General features: G+C 51.6%; 2 protein-coding genes across 2 annotated transcripts in view; one reads left to right on the top strand and one right to left on the bottom strand.

The window, feature by feature from the left end:
- The window catches only part of CCDC43 (coiled-coil domain containing 43), an 11,414-nt gene extending 11,235 nt beyond the window's left edge, over nucleotides 1-179 (bottom strand). Inside the window, exon 1 of the mRNA XM_026864627.1 lies at nucleotides 99-179. Within this exon, the coding sequence (XP_026720428.1) occupies nucleotides 99-179 (81 nt within the window). The remainder of the gene's footprint in view (nucleotides 1-98) is intronic.
- Nucleotides 180-200: 21 nt separating this feature from the next.
- DBF4B (DBF4 zinc finger B) lies at nucleotides 201-12,672 on the top strand. The gene is made up of 11 exons (XM_026864626.1): nucleotides 201-233; nucleotides 2,334-2,525; nucleotides 3,633-3,683; nucleotides 4,306-4,375; nucleotides 5,308-5,378; nucleotides 5,965-6,001; nucleotides 7,980-8,022; nucleotides 8,894-9,010; nucleotides 9,223-9,349; nucleotides 10,045-10,154; nucleotides 10,725-12,672. The coding sequence occupies exons 1-11, from the start codon at nucleotides 201-203 to the stop codon at nucleotides 12,115-12,117; spliced, it is 2,244 nt and encodes a 747-aa protein (XP_026720427.1). The 3' UTR covers nucleotides 12,118-12,672.
- Nucleotides 12,673-15,857: the final 3,185 nt, after the last annotated feature.

Below are 15,857 nucleotides of genomic sequence, written 5' to 3'. Positions count from 1 at the left end.
CCACGCCCCCCCCCACCCCCGGACCCTCGTTTTTTGATTGCCTGGTCCTGGCAACATCTTCTGGGTGGTAGCAACTGGTTGCCCAGCCATGGCAGCACCTTCCAGGCGGTGGTAACTAGTTCCCGGCTACGAGAGCACTTTCCAGTCAGGGGTAACTGGTTGCTTGGTCCTGGGAGCATCTTCCAGTAGATGGCAACGGGATGCCTGGATGTGCAGGTGCCTCCCAGGTGGTGGTAACTAACTGGTTTTATGGCGATGGGAGTTCCTTCCAGTAGGTACTAACTGGTTACTTGGTGATGGAAGCATCTTCCAGTCAGTGATAACTGGTTGCCTGATCATGGGAGCACCTTCTGGTTGGTGGTAACTGGTTACCAGGTGATAGGAGTACCTTCTAGTCAGTGATAGTGATTGTCTGATCATGGGGAAAGCTTTTTGAGTGGTGGTAACTGGTTGCCTAGTTCTCCCTCATCCCTCAACACACTGTGGCAGCTTAACTTTTTAAGGAAGTTGTGAGACTGCCAAATATTTCCAGAAATTCAACACAGGGTAAAGTAACACCAACCAAGTCTCGTCATGTAGCTGTGTGCTTTTCTCATGGTTTTCCCAGAAAAGCCATCTGGACCCTTTCCTATGAGAAGCAGTTGTTTGGGTGGATCTGTACAATATTCACTGTGGCCTCTCCAGATGTTCTTGGTGCTGATGCTGCTCACCAATTCCTTATATCCTCTCCCAAGACCCTTCAAAAAGTATCATCGCTTCAGTCACCCAGGCTGGCACTGAGGACAGGAGTTGTACCCAGCAGCTGGTTGTTCATCTGTCTCATCTTTCAGTTTCCTTATGACTCTTAAGTACAGTTTGGTTCTAATAGTTGTTACTGTTTGTTTACAGACTGTTTAACCTCTCTGAAGTGAATTTCTCAAATGCACCCCAAAAACTTCCTTAAATCCTTCAATGCTATGCACAGGTGTAAAATTTTCATTTAGTTCTTGTTGCTGCTGTATCTCTGCTGCCAGGAACATGTGTTGGCTGTAGAGATGTGGGGGAGCTGGCTTGCACTTTTTTCCCTGTTTTTTTTTAACCATGCTGAACTTGCTGGTTTCTTTCTGTCCTCTCAGGGACACTCCTTGTAGCATCTCTTATTTAGCTGTGCGTCTTCAAGTTGGAGCACTGCTTGCTCCCCGCAGTCAGTTATTTCTCTGCGTAGCTGCCACATACTTAGAAATAATTTTAGCCTTTCGACCATCTCTCTAGTTTCTTATCAAACATCATCTCAGGTCACTTCCCTCTCTGAAATGCAGTCTGCCAGGAGTGGAGTTCTCATTCCTCTTGCTTCTGTGGAGATACTGAGTTCAACTATACCACAGCCACCATCTGTATAACAGCTCTTCAACAGTAATACCCAAATCCAGGTCCTGGGTGTTGTTCAGGACCAAGTTAAGGGCATTTTATGGCCTTGGACTTGGCATGTAGCATCTTGTACTTACCCTTGACCTAGGGCCAGTAACATCCTGGAGCGTTATTTGGATGAGGAGATTTTGATTTACTCTCCTCTGTGCTTGCAGCCCCCTTGATCTCCTGTAACACAAGTCACCGTTGCAGGGCGGTCTGCAGTGTCGTTTGTGGCACTTCACACAGGTCCGGGATCTGGAGCCACAGAGGTCTGTAACGCAGCAGAGCCGCCTCGTTCAGCAGCCGTGACTTCCGAGCGCTCAGATCTTTGTTTTCCCATGGGCTCCACAGCTGTGTGTTAGTGCCCCACAGCTGTCTACCTTCTGCTGCATTTCTGACAAGCCTACTCTTAGTACGACAAATTCTGGTTTTTAACCTCTTCCTTGAGCTTTGAGCTTCTGCACAAAGGTGCGCGCGCGTGTGTGTGTTTTGGCTTCCTAGTTCCCTCCTGCCCTGTTCTATGTGGAGCTACTTGTGCCAGCTGTTCACTTACTACTTTATTTTGATAAAATTAGTTCTGCTCTCCTGAGAACAACTCTTGCACACTGATACATCAATTTCTCAGCTATTGCTTTTTTTTCTGAAACCATTGCTTGACCAGTAGATAATGGTAGACAGTGTCATGAAGGCCTCAATGGGAAGGTTCTGGTGATTATTTGCAGTGTATCTCTAGGGCATGCACTCTGTGCATCCTGAGATCCCCTCTCCTTCTGGGAGACAGCAGAAAGAAATGGAAGAAGGAACTACCTGTTGAGATGAGTACCTCCAGCAGTTCCTTAATTGTGTAGGGGAGTAAACTAAAGGCAGTAGTTCTTGTTTAACAGGACCCTTCCAGCTCAGAGGTGGAGAGTTTCAGAGCTGCTCTGTTCTGTCTCTTGCTGCAGGTGACTGAAAGCTTCCTAAGCAAAGAAGTCAGCTATGTCGTTTCCAGCAACAAAGAAGCTAAACAAGACAAAGCCCAGACTCAGACGGAAAAGTGGAGCAGCATAACTTCAGAAGATGCAAAAGCCACTAGCCCAATGCCTTCTGCCTCCAAAGGGAACCACACCAGACCTCGCCAGAAGCCACCAGACACTGTAAGAGCTATAAAGGTTTAGGCACCTCAAAGTTTGGCCCAAGGGATCTGTAGAGTAGAACCTGAGACCAGTGTTGGAAGGTAAAGTTATTCCTGCTCTGAGCAAACATGCTGTGGTTCTTTTTCCCCTGGTCTGGCTGTTCATATTCGTACCCCTGTTCCTTGTATCTGCACATCATTGTTCACTCAAATGTGCATGTCATGGCTTTGAGCTAGTAAACAAGGATATCTACTCAAATGGCAGAGGAAATAGAGGGCTTGGCTCGCTTCCTGATAGAACAGGCAATTGTCCTGATGTAGAGCTGTGTCTAGAAAAGCCAGAGAAATGAAAATAAAGCTATTGCAGGCTCTGGAAGTGTGCTCACAGACACAGGTAGGGCAAGGCCGTTGTAACCTGGGAGGAGATCTACAAGGGTAGCTTGCAAGGAGGGATATCTCTAGGTCCTATTCACCCTTCCGGGGCTGGAATTTCTGGTCAGCAGTGCTTGTGGCCAAAGCTCCAACATCCTGCATTGAACACTGGCGTCGGCTGGAAGGTGTCACTGAGAGCCTATTAGCCCACTCTCAGCCACGGGCATCTCTACCAGCTGGCCCACGAGCACCTGCAGGTGGGAAGCCTGAGCTGATGTTAGGGCTTTGACTCATGGGTTTGTTCCCCTGTCCTTGCTCACAGTGCTATCCACCTTCTAACAAAGAGCTTAAACGATTTGCTGAAATAATTTCCTTGTGAATGAGGCTCTGTTCCCAGGAAGGGCTAGCAAGGATGTTCCTAACCCCTGCCAGCCTGTTGGGCTGTGGCAAACAGAGTTTCCAAGCTAAGCTGCTGCTTCCTCTTGGCTCTCTTTGGAGTATTCACTGCTGTTCAGTAAAAGCCAAGCCTTGGCTGAACAGCTGCTTAGGGTAAACCTAATGGGTGCCTTTGCAGTTTGTGTTCTCTGGAAATGCTCAGTCCTGCTGTCTTAGAGATGAAGTGCTGGCCAGACTCCCCTCCCCAGCAGGGAGCCAGTATCACTAGTAACAGTTCTTACTGGACAGCCATGCTGTCCCCAGCTTGCTGCTGCCTGGTAGCTCTTTGCTTTAATGTAGTACTTGGCTTCTTCATCTGCAGGCCGTGATCAGCAGGGGGAAGGAACTGCTGCAGAAGGCCATGAAGAATCAGGTGAGCAGCATGTGGATGGGCTTTTCTCTAGCTGAGTACGTTCAAAGTACTGCTGAGCAGTGCAGAATCAGTGCCAGATGCTTCTCCAGAGCCCCTGCCTGCTGAAGGGAGCAGGCTCTGGGGCTGGTAGAGGTATGAAGCAGTTGCCTGTGGCTCTGCAGGATGCTGTGCAGTGCTTCTGGGCACTGTTCTTCATGGAGCCATGTCATCTGTCCACGTTAGTACTTCTAAGGCCTGTCCCAGTGATCTGGATGCTCAACACAAGACCCGTTGTTAGATGAATTTTTAGCCTAGAAAGAACTAAAGCCACATAGTTGGGGCAAAAGGCTACCCAGGAGTCCTTTCACTAATATCACAAGTGGCCAGAAGAATCTCAGTGCCTACCGAGAAGTTCATGCTATAGCAGGGATTAAAAATTTGACCTAGATGCTACTGTTAATTTGGGGTAGATAAAGCATGGCTTCAAACCTTTTCTGCTGTGCCCTGAAATTAATAACAGCTACACAATGGTCTGTCAATTGGACAACAGGAATATCTCTCTGAAGTAGATTTAGAGCTGCATGAGCTCATACAGCCCTCTCTGCTTTGAGCTGTACCTTGCCAAACCTCTCTGTTTGTACAGGACACCTGTGGTGGCAGCAGTATCCTCGCCAACGCTCGCTTGTGGGGAGTCCAGATCTTGCACGTGGATGGTATCCTTCTCTAGAGGCTGAAATTTAGCTGTTGGTAATTAGTGATTTTTGAGACAGGTGGAGCAGAAGTGGTGTAGTGAGTGTGATATGGGAGAAGGAAGAAATTGCAGTCAGTACCTGATAGCTGACTTTTGCTGTCCTGGCCATGGCTGGCGAGGTCTGCCCTTCAAAAACCAGATTAACTTGTCCAGAATATGCTACTGTCACATTTACAACAGCAAACACTGAGTATGTTGTAATATACTGAAGCTGTAATACTGGAAAATGTTAGTAACTTGGTCAGTGCATTAATTTGTGCCGAAAAGACCATTTTTACTAATTGACCTGGAAGTACAGATCCAGATAATGGCAGGATTTAGTCATTTTAATTAGGAAGTGCTGATGTTTGAGGATCTGTGCTGGAAGGCACTTCCCGTCTCAGTGATGAATGGGGAGGGGGTGATGGGAAAGACAGATGGTGAAACTCTGATTCTAATAATAGATCTGGAGTAAAAGGTTCCTGAGTGTCCAATGACAGTGACATACGGCTGTGGCTGAGCTTGTCTGGATGCACGATGGAGGCAGCTGCTGCCAGTACGTGTTCCTGAGCAGCAGCTATGCTGAACCACAGCGGCATTGCAAGCCTGTCAGGGCTTTCAAAAGTGCCGGGGTCTGGTCTGCATGCTGCAGAACTCCGAACAGCATCTTGTTTCTGCAGAGACTTAAAGCCAGCTCCAGCTCTGTTAGAGCAAAACGGTGTTATCCTTCAAAGCACTCTCTCTTGGCTGCTCCTTGGGCAAATTGTGTAGTGGTGATGCTCTGCCAGGGGATGGCAGGCTCAGGTGCCAGGTGCTTTTCCTCGGTGCAGATGGGGAGTTACACTTGTGCTGCAGTCGGTGCAGGGGAACAACTCACCTTCTCTTGTTGAGCTCTTTGACATCCCACCTGTGCAGAAATGGTGTCATATGCTCAACAGCTGCTGCGTGCTGTCTTGGGAGCAAGGAAACGATGCCAGAAGACAGAGGTAACTGTCTTAACTCCAGCCAGTCTGAGGCGCTTAGGGTCCCTCGGTAGCTCTAAGTAATCCTCCTAGCTCCTCTAGTGCTAATGGGCTAGTAAACAAGGTGATTTCCTAGGTTTTCATCCAACACTGAGCAATCTGGTACTTCTCTTTATTAATGGAGATGACAAAATGAAAAGAGTTTCTCCTTTTATAAAGTGAAGGTAAAACCAGATGAGAGTGAGGCAACTGTTAGTTATCAACATCATCTGTAGCAGAGCTAATACTGATTTTGACTTGTACAGGACTAAGGGTGAAATGAAGATCATATGCAGCTAATACACTGGCTTTCTGAGGTGCTTTTTAATGCATTGGGGAGGTCAGTGAGAAGGTAGGGCCTAAGATCAGAGAGTGGCAGCCTGTATGTTGCATTTAAACTAACTCTAGATAACTTGAGAGACAAAATATTAGGGGGAGGTCATACAGTCTCTGATGCAGGAGCTCTGAAGTGGTGGGTGAGACTGTTCTAATCTCTTTGCTGCTCTGGGATCAGTAATTACAGTTCTGCCTGTGCTGGCTCCCATACTAAATATGTCACTTTTTCCTTTAGGCAAAATGCCTTGCATCTGGATCAAAAATTCGCAAAGGTAGGCTCAGAAGTTGTGCTTCTGTTTACACTTAAGAGGCAGAGCTGCTTGAAGAAGCCTTGTTTAAAATCTGAAAATCCATCCGAAACTTAAGCACTCCAAAATATGCCAACTGTTGAGGCTGTTTCTCTTGATTGGGTTTTTTAACTCCTTGCCTGAGTCTAGCTGTAACCTCCTAATACAGCTGAGGACATTATGCATTTGATTTCCGGCAGTGTTTTTAAAAATCCCATAAAATGTTTGCAGTGCAGCTCCCAGAATCCTGAGGCACCTGAGAACTGAGCTGCTGGCACTGCACACTGAATCCACTGGCTCAAACGAAGTTTTGAAGAATAATGCATCCTACAGAGGAGAGCGTGTTCCTCACAACCCACTCACTTCTGTTAGGCTGAAATGTACTGCTGAGACACCAATCTAGGGATAACTTTTCCAAAGGAGGAGGGAGGGGGGGAAAAAAGCAGGTTCTCATCTGCAATTAGACAAGAGCCAATTGTGGTACAGAGATTGGCACCAGTGATTTAAGTTAATTTGTGACTTTGCTCGTTGGGGAGTGAAAGCTCAGTAATATCTCAGAGCGGGTTCCAGCCTGGATTCTGTGTGTGACACTTGGAAGATTATTTTCCAGTCTTGGGGGGTAGGTGGTGAAAAAAGGCTGAAAAAGCTGTTGGATAAGGCAAATCGTCTGCTGCAGGCTCAGAGCTTGTCGTTGTGGCATACTGTGAACCCTGCCTGGGGACTTGTGGTGACAGCTGAACCGTTTGTCACTGTTCAGCACTCTGCCGTGAGCGCAGGACCTGTGCACCAGTCTGAGTTTTATCTAGGGCCTTAAACGTGGCCTTGCTTTCAGAAGTGCTAAGATTTGGCAGCATTTACGTGGAAAAATTGATCCTGTACTTAAATAGCTACTTTAGTGACATAACAGCACATTTGATGCAAGCTCAGGATGAGGCTCGAGGAATTAACTGGTGAGGACAGGCGAACTCAGCCTTTCTGGAGAATGAGGTTAAATTTTCTTTGGAGAAAATAGCATTGAGTGCCAGTATCACAAGAAAAAAACCACCTCACCCTTCAGAGGCAGTAAGAGAGGCACAGGAGGCTTGGTTTCAGGGTCAGGCAGATGCCCTGTGGGGGAGTACCTTGGTGTTCATTTGTTTCTTAACCGGATCTGTACTCATATTTCCAGGCTGAGCGCAATGTTATCACTTGCCAATTGAACATACCTTCGAGGCAGGAGGGACCCAGTAGCCTCTTCTCCCAGCCTGGCTCTGAAAACCTTTTCCCTGAATGTACCGCTGAGGCTTTCTTCTGCTCCCTTAATATATATTATGCCTCTGGAGGAAGTATAGCTGCTGTTTGCCCTCCTTGGGGACCAAGTAAAGGCCAGATATTGCTCTTTAGCATGCCAGGCTTGGCTATGCAGCATGTTGGTTTGGCTCCAGCAGCTCTTACTGCTTTGAGTTAACTGTCCTGGCCTGAGCCATTCTGCACTCTGGGCTGTTGTATAAAAGTAAAGGGAGAAAAGGGTGCTGGAAATGTTGATGCAGAGCTCTGTGCTTGTGCAACTGCTGCTGCAGTTTGTTTCTTACAAATGCATGTCTCGTGCTTGGTGGCATGTTGTGTTGAAGATGTGACAGTTCTAAGGATCTGAATCAGAACTGGAGGCTTGGGGTTAGGTCACTGGCTGATAAGACCGAGTAGACATTAAAGATGCAAGGAGCTTAGCTGGAAGTTCTTTCAGAGGTGGAAACAGTCCACAGTTGGGCTGCCTCTTGGGTTTGGTCACCCTGCTGAATATTCTGGAGGTGGGGTGGGGGTGGTAGATTACCCAAGGAGCTCTTTTGGCTGCACTTTAGCCATCACTTGGCATTCACAGGTGTCAGAAGCACTGATGAGCCTCCTCTGCAGTCCAGTTCTGTTGGGGAATGAATAAGTAGGGTATTTGGCCAGGGCAACTTCTAACCAGCTTGCTTTCTAGCAGGAAAATTGAAGCCCCCTTTTCTGAAGGTTGAAGACCAGAGCAGGTAAATGAGGTCTTTCTAAATATCACACCTTAAGACCTCGGGGCTCCCAGGGGGGGTGTCCTTTACTGGTTTTATTTGCAGTGAATATTCTGTCCGCAAGGCAGAGCGTGGCTTCTCTGAGGACCCTGTTACACACCAGCAAGTTGACACTCTCCTAGAGGGAGGCAAACGGAGCGTAGAGAAACAATCTAGGTGGCTCATATGTCAGGGGGGGGAAAAGGTGTTAAACGAGACTTGACAACAGAGTTTACTTCCTTGCTTGGATTCTGTTTGTGATCCTCAGCCGGTCACTTAATCTGCTTGAGCCCTCTGAAATGAGGAAAGAGATTGAAACACGAGGTCAGGGACTGTAACTTGATTACAGCATTCAGCACAAGGGGATCTGATCTCTGTGGTGTTTCTAACAACTCTGTAACTCTAACAGTATCCAGAGTGCTAATTAATTATTCTGAAGACAACATTTAAAGCAGCTTTAGAGTCAAATATTAGGGTTTACGTGCTGCATGCAATAAAGTGTGAAGAGAGAGATGTCCTAGGAACCAAAACCTTCCCATTCTGCTCTGTAGCTGAAAATACTGCACTGGCTGCTGCTGATGTGCCTCGGGGGCAGAAGGTGGGTTTTCAGCTGAGCAGGCAAGCCTGCCTTCTGTCCAAAACACCCCCCGTCAATGCTGTCACTGGGAATCGGATTTAGTACTTCCAGTGAGAAAGAGGGAAATCTCTGGAACAGCCAAATGAAAGGACAGTGATGGCCAGTATCCCATCATAAGTGAGACAGCACCTTGAGCCCCTGGGGGGGGGTGGGACACAGGGACAGCTCTCTAGCCATGCTATCAATGCCATGTCTGATGTCCTGATCTGCTGCTTTCAGGCAATTCCGACCCTTCCATTATCAGTTCAAAAGCTTTCCTGACCTGAATTTCCTGGCACCCAAAAGCTCCAGCCCATTTGAGCCTCTAAAAAGCCTCTCAAATTCTTGCAGAGCCAGGTAAGTTGTAGCTCTTTCTGTGCAAGTTTTTAACCCAACTCCTCTAACTGCTGCCCTGCTGGCTCCTGGGATGCAGGCGAAAGGAGCCCTGTTCTGGGTTGAACAGCTGTAGTTATAAAAGGCAGCACTGCCTCCCTGCCCCGCACACCAGCAGCTGGGCACCTGCTGCTCTGTCAGGTGAGGGCAGGGAGGATCTTTGCTGTTCCTTGCAGGGCTGTGGAGGGCTGTGCGATGCGCAGCGATGGGGAGAAGAGCCCCCGATCCACAGCGGTCACTGTGCCCAAGAAAAAGAGGGGATTTTGTGAGTGCTGCCAGGAGACCTTCGAAGAGCTGCAGAAGGTAAAGGCTCCCCTGGGACCTGGTTCCTTGCAAAAGTTACAGGGGCCCTCGGCAGCTTAGTTATGGTGATGTGCCTGTTACCAGCATGAACCCTTCGGGAAGGAGGGCTGGTGGCTGTACATGCAGCCTTGGTGGTAACTCCTGGGATCAGCCTCGTGGATGAACACCACAGTGTGTCTGTGACCTCCTGGTCTGTACAAGCAATGGTATTGAAGATTAGAGCACGACATGCTCATCTCTTTGGCTAGGAAATCCTTAAGGATCATCCCCTGACCTGATCTGTGGGGTGGGAAGCCTGTTCCACAGCAGCTGGGGGACACAGGCTGATTAAAAAGGTGGGAAGAAGTTTTTATTCTGGAAGAGGCCAAACAACGTGGCTTTCAGAGCCCAGCCTTTAGTGATAGAGTACGTATTTGGAGTCTGCTTTTTTACTAGCTGCTGGGGAAAGCTGTAGGCTGCTGTTGGGTACAGACACAACCTCCTTTCAGCAGGTGTCTATGGGAACAGAACACTCGCTGTAGGCAACCGGGGGTAACAGCACTGCCTGTTTCCCAGATCTGCTTCCCAACAGCAGCTCTATCTGATGAAAAGGCTGTTTCCCTCTAGTCTGTTAGGCTGTGGAAAGTGGCTGTTACTGCAGATTTCCCTCCTGTGAAAGAATAAGTGTTGCTAAAAGGGCCTCTGCCACCTTCCAGCATCTCCAGAGCCCTCAGCACAAGCAGTTTGCGCTGGATGACTCGCAGTACGCCCCTGTGGATCGTGTCATCTCTCAGCTCACCAACAACTTTGTGGAGCAGTCAGACAAGTAAGTCTTTGCAAAACTGGTAACTCCTGGATCTGAAAAGCAGCACAGTGTCACACAGGCAGGCTCACAGAGTCTCTGCTGCTGTAGCACTGGTCCCTAGCTCATGTCTTCTGCCAGGGAATGGACCGGGCAGGAGCAGAGGGCTGCGGCTGACTGCAGGCAACCTGGCACCTGCCAGGCAGAGTTCAGACAGGCTGTGGGAGATGTTCTTGCATTTCTGTGGCTTCTCTGCTTCGGAGAACTTCCTGTGGATTTTGAGTGCCTCTTAAACTAGGGAGGGCAGCTGAGCCCATCTCTTCTGTCCCCATGTCTAATGCAAACCCTGCTGTTCTGTAGCACTCCTGCACCCGGGCTCTGGGCTGTTGAGAAGGCCGAGAGATCCTTCATGCTGCCCATCTCCTCTGCCAGCAGCAGTATCGCTGTTTGCTGAGCCTCACCAGTCTAAAATTTCTTACCGCCTCCTGAGCAAGGGCTTCAAACACCCTGCACTGCAGAAAATGCTTCATCTCTCTGAGGGGAGGGTGTTGCTAGGCCCAGAGAGAGTGAGCATTAACTGATGGTTCTTTTCAGGGTGCTTCAGTCCTGCCTGACAGATGAACGCTTAGTGCCTCAAGCACAAGCTACTGGAGGAATTGAGATGCTGACAGCAGAGCTGGGAAAGGAAAGGGAGCAGACTGGGCAGGGTGCTGTGGAACTGGTAATTGATACGGAGTGTGATCGTGGCCTGAAGACCGAGGGATGGTCCCCTTGCCTGCCCAGGGACAGGGTCAGTAATCTCAGAGGAGGAGGAGGGTTGCCAGAGAACTGCTCTCTGGAGCTTCCTGTCAGACCAGGACTTGCCAGAGGGGTCTGTGCTGCGCCTGGCACCGCGGAGGAGGCTGTGGTGGGGGGTACAGGTTGGGGCTCAGCTCCTGACCTGGACTGGGCTACTCGTGTGGTGACCACTTGTGTCGGAGAGGTGATTGCTACTTCGTCTGAACCTCAGAAACAGCAAGTGCTTGGGTCTAGCAGCCACCTTCCCCAGGCAGCGCCTGCCTCCAGGAAACGTCAGCTCTCCTCCAGACAGAGAAACCAGGTGGAAAAGAAGCCCCGACAGGAGCTGAGTGTTGGCCCCTCTACCTGCACGCAGACAAACCCAGCGGATGGTGGGGTGGGTGGACAGAGTGCAGGACAGACGTCTGAGCTTGGCTTGCCTGGTGTGGTGGAGGCTGGCAGCTTGCCTCTGAGCACAAAGCTCTCCAACAGACCTCGTAGCTCCCTTGGTTTGGAGCAGTGCCTGTGTGGGAGCCCTGGGGACCCTGCATTGCGGCCGGGTTCCCTCCAAGCTGTGTCTGTGGGTTTTGATCCCGCAGAGGCTCCCGCTGCCAGTGAGCATGGCTGGAGCGGAGCGAGCACGAGTTCCCAGGGGAAGCAGCTTAGAGGGGAAAATGAAAACACACCCCGAAATGTGAATAGTCCCGAGCTGGAGAGCACAATGAGCAAGACCAGCTGTCATACTGGCTGGGTGCCCTCTCCAAAACTGCCTGTGGCTGAAGCCAGATGTTGCTGCTCACTCTGTGTCAGAGCAGCAGAAAAAATAGCACCCGAACTACCTGACCTCCAGGGCCACAGCAGGGAGCAGGCTCCGTGCCCTGGGCTCCTCCAGCCTCTTCCACGTAATGCACAGGCTGATCAGGACTTCAGCAAAAGTTCTTCTGAGTCGGACTGGGATGTGCAGCTGCTCTCCACCCTAACAAGTGTCCAGGACGGCAGGATTCAGGCTGTGGACAGGGACTTGCTCCAGAGGACACATGTCAATGTGAGGGACAGTGGGTATGAGTCTCAGCTCTGCTCAGTCCTGAAACAGAAGTCGGAGCTTGCTTGGGCAGGCAAAGAGGACAAGAACTGCCGAAACTGTTGCACAGAGACAAAAGGAGCCTCTTTCTCCATATTTGGGACCTTTTTTGGCAGCTGGACTAGTTAAAACCACCTCCTGGGAGTTCTCTGGGCCCTTAGTGGGAGCTGTGAAGTGGCTGAGAAGGGATTTAACAAGCCACCTCCCTGTCAGGACCCGGAGGCCCAGCCGAGAGCCAGAGTGAGGACCGTGGGCTGCACAGTGGTCTCCAGACAGCAGACAGCCCAGCAGCTCTGCTGTTGGGAACTGATGGGTGATGCAGCAGTTTCACTGCCCTCAGCTGGGATCTTCCCTCCTCTCTGCTGGTAACATTTAGAGCCAATAGCTTCCTGTCTATCTCCTCACTGGGCTGCTGACAAGATGGTCTTTCTCTGGAAGTATCTGTTCATCAGGAATGTGATCTTTGACCTTCCAGAAGAAGAGCACAGCCTGTTCCTCCTTTCGCCCACTCCTTGGACGTGCAGGTGGTGAAGAGGAGGGCCGCGGGGGTGAGATCTGTGTTCTTCACGTGGTTTGGGGGTTTGTTGGATGTCTGAGTATTTACAGATGTTTGTAACTGGCACTGTTTGATTTTTATTTTTTTTAAGCAAACCTTTAAACTTTTAAATAAAATGGAAGATGAGATCCTGCTCTGCTGTGTATGCTGGATAAAACATACTGGTGGCCTAAGCATAACCAAAAATCTTGTGAAAAGTCTGTCAGTAGAGGTTGGGCGATGTCTGGTCAGAAGCCTTGCTGGGAGGGATCTGTGGGTGATGGTGAACACCAGGCTCTGGCCACCATACGTGGTTTGCCGTAGGGATGGGGTCAGCGAGCTGTGGGAAGCTGCTGTGCCCAGCGCAGGGCCTGCCCTGTGTGGGATGGCCCTCGGCAAAGAGGCATGTGGAGAAACTGGAGAGCAGTTGGGGGGAGACTATTGACCTCTCCTGGGCATGGGGCCAAGGAGAGGAGGTCAGAGCTGGGCTGGGTTGGTCTTGCTGAGGAGGTTCTGGGGTATCGAAAAGCAGCCTGCGACTTCTTGAAGGGCAGTTCCAAGTAGGACGGAGCCAAGCTTTCCATGCTGCAAGCTTGGGCTTCCAAGATGCAGATTGGGAAAATGAAAGGCTCCCTCCCCAGGAGGGGGGACAGCCCTGGGCCAGGCACCCAGAGGAGTGGGGTCTGTGTGTTCTTGGAGATTTTTAAGCTTTGAGTGAAGGACAACCTTCCCTTCTTCACTCAGGGCTTGAAGTGAAGCCCTGAGCAGGTGAATAAGGTACTCCTGCTGTGAGCAGGAGGCTGGACATGAGATTTCAGAGGTTCCTGCTGAGTTAAATCATTCTCCAGTGCATCAAACTCCAGCTGTTCTTCACCTACTGAAGAAGCTGTGCAGGTTATGAAGGGCTGAGCAAAGCTGCTGCAGGAGCTGAACCACACCAGGCATGGGGCTTTGCTGTGGACATGTCCCTGTAACTGTTTGATGTCCCAGCTGGAGGATAACCCTGGAAGAGGGGTAGAAACAGGCTTGGTGTGCCAACCAGCCAGTCTCCGTGTGCTTGGTCTCCTGGAGGGTGATGCCAGCTCTGTGCCCCTCAGACAGCGAAGAGGGGTGACCCAGCCTACAGGGTGAGCCAGAATGAGTCCCTCCAGACCACTGGTAGGTGTGACCAAAACTCAAGGTGGCCAGTTGTCCCCCGCAGAGATTGGGCTACCTCATGGCAGCATGCTCAGCAGAGGAGGCTTCCCTGCAGTGCCAGTAGAGATGCTGTGGGAGATCAGCTGGGGGCGTGACTGTGGTTGTTCCTTCACCACGCTTGGCCCTTCTGTGGAGGGGAGAGGGAGCCCTGGTTGTGGGCTGCTCCCTCCTAATGTTGGGCAGTGACCTACATCATGGGTCTCCCTAGTCATGGGGAGATGCTTTGTAGTCTCCGGGGGACTCTTCAGGCCTTGGCTCAGATGTTCTGGCTGGAGATACCGCTTGTCATCTGGTGCAGACCCTGTGTAGTGCCTGGCCTCTTTGTCACTGCGGTCCTGAGGACCACCAGGAGAGCACAGGGAGAGGAGGTCACCCCAGGGCCCTGCAGCCCTCCCTGAGGCGCAGAGCAGATGCTGGATCAGCTCCGCTGTGCTTGGTGCCGCAGGTTCCTCGCCTCATTGCTGCGTTCGTGGCTAATTGTTGTGTGGAGGAAGATGAAGGCCTGAGGGTTGCAGGTCACAGCTTCAAAGCCCTGCCTGCCCCATGCTGGGCTTCACGGGAGGGAGGTGTGGGCTGCTCCGGGCAAGGTCAGCCCTGGAAGTGCTGCTTGGCAGCTGGGAGCCGCCGCAGCGTGGCCAAGGAGACGATCGGTGTTTCCCGGAGCCTGTTCCCTGTGCAGCTGCCTGACAAAACCAGCGTGGGAGACGCTTCCCTGCACGTGCGCCGGCCCCGTGCGCACGGGGTGGGGGGTGCTGCGGGGGTGACCTGAGCCCCCCAACCTGAGCATGACCCTACAGCAGCTCCTCTGCTAAAACCAGGCTGAGATGAACCTGCCCCCTCCATCCCCGAGCTGCTGCAGGTTTCGGTTCGTTAAGGCTCTGCAAAGTGTTGATGATATCGAGGTGAGCACCAGAGTTTGGGGAGGGGAAAGAAATAGGGCTGGGGCTTCTCTCCCTCCCTGCTCCCCAACCCTGGCTATGTCTCTGCCCTGCCCTGACTTCCCTGCCACCTCTAAATGCTTCTGCCCCCCCACGCCTTTTGCACAAAAGTGATGAAAACCAAAGCAGCTGCTGTTAATGGGGGTGTCAAAGTGGGTTTTGGCACGGGCGGGGAGGGGGCCTGTTGCCCTGCCATGACTCACCGCTTAAAACACTCGACAAACTTCCCGGGAAGGTAAGCCCAGTGCTTCTGCGGGTGGCTTTGAGCTGCAGAGCTGCTACCAAGTACCCAAAGGCTTTTGTCACCAGCATGCGTGTGAGTCCTGGGGGGAGAAGGGAGCGGGCGCAGTGGGGCCGGAGGAAGGTGTTTGGGGAAGAGAGGGATCCACAGGGAGGGGGCACACACTGGTGTGACTCCCTGATGCCCTGTGGGGAGGGCTGGGTGCTGGCATGAGCAGGGAATCCTTTTCCTGGGTTCATCACGGCTGTGGGAGGTGCTGGGAGGAGGAGGTGGGGTGCGACGATGCCTCTGGGAGATGCGGGGAGCCCCCCCGGGTGTTGGCTGCCCTGACCTGAGGTGGCACAGCAGGGGTTTAGCAGGAGTGGTGATGCAAAATGGGTCAGAAGACTTTAAATGTGAGATGAGTTGTCCTGGGGGAGGGTGAGGTTGCGAACTGGGGGTTCAGGACCCCCGGCTTGGTCTTTCGTGGGGGCTCCAGCACCCTCCCAGGGCAGCCAGCCTCTGGGATGAGCTAGGGGACACCGAAGTGACTGAATCGCCCCCCTCTGCTCTGGAGCACCGTGGTGGCTGAGCCTTGTCGGGGCAGGGGCTGCCTGTCACCACCTGTGGGGACACCCAGCACCCACCTGGGTATGGCCCTGAGCAGCCCCGGGTGGGGACGATGGTCTCCGGGAGGTCTCTGTCCCACCTCCGGCCCCGTCTCTGCAGTGGAGGGATGAGTCCCCCCTGCGCTCCATCACCCCGGGGCTCGGAGCCCCCTTGTGCCACCCAGGACAGTCCCTCTGTCCCCCGTGGGGCTGAGCATCACAATGCTGTCCCCTGCCTCCATCCCACAGCTGCAATCAGCAGGAGCTTACTGGGGCTTTCCACGCCCCCACCCCCCCAGATTGTTCTGTTATCCCCAGGTGGGGAATGTGGCCTTGCAGCATCCCCTGAAACTGGGGCAACCCAAGGGATT

Source organism: Athene cunicularia, assembly GCF_003259725.1.
Source record: "Athene cunicularia isolate RWA chromosome 27 unlocalized genomic scaffold, athCun1 chr27_part1, whole genome shotgun sequence".
Taxonomy (NCBI): Eukaryota; Metazoa; Chordata; class Aves; order Strigiformes; family Strigidae; genus Athene; species Athene cunicularia.
Note: the sequence above shows the minus strand (reverse complement) of the source record. Positions and strands in the feature narration are given on the sequence as shown.

What these genes read in the sequence shown, in the direction of transcription:
- DBF4B (XM_026864626.1), top strand. Translation starts at nt 201, where the DNA reads ATGCCTGGATGTGCAGGTGCCTCCCAGGTGGTG. An exon ending in GCCAGAAGCCACCAGACACT is followed by an intron (nt 2,526 to 3,632) that starts GTAAGAGCTATA and finishes CTTCATCTGCAG; the next exon opens with GCCGTGATCAGCAGGGGGAA. An exon ending in TGGATCAAAAATTCGCAAAG is followed by an intron (nt 6,002 to 7,979) that starts GTAGGCTCAGAA and finishes GCTTTCTAGCAG; the next exon opens with GAAAATTGAAGCCCCCTTTT.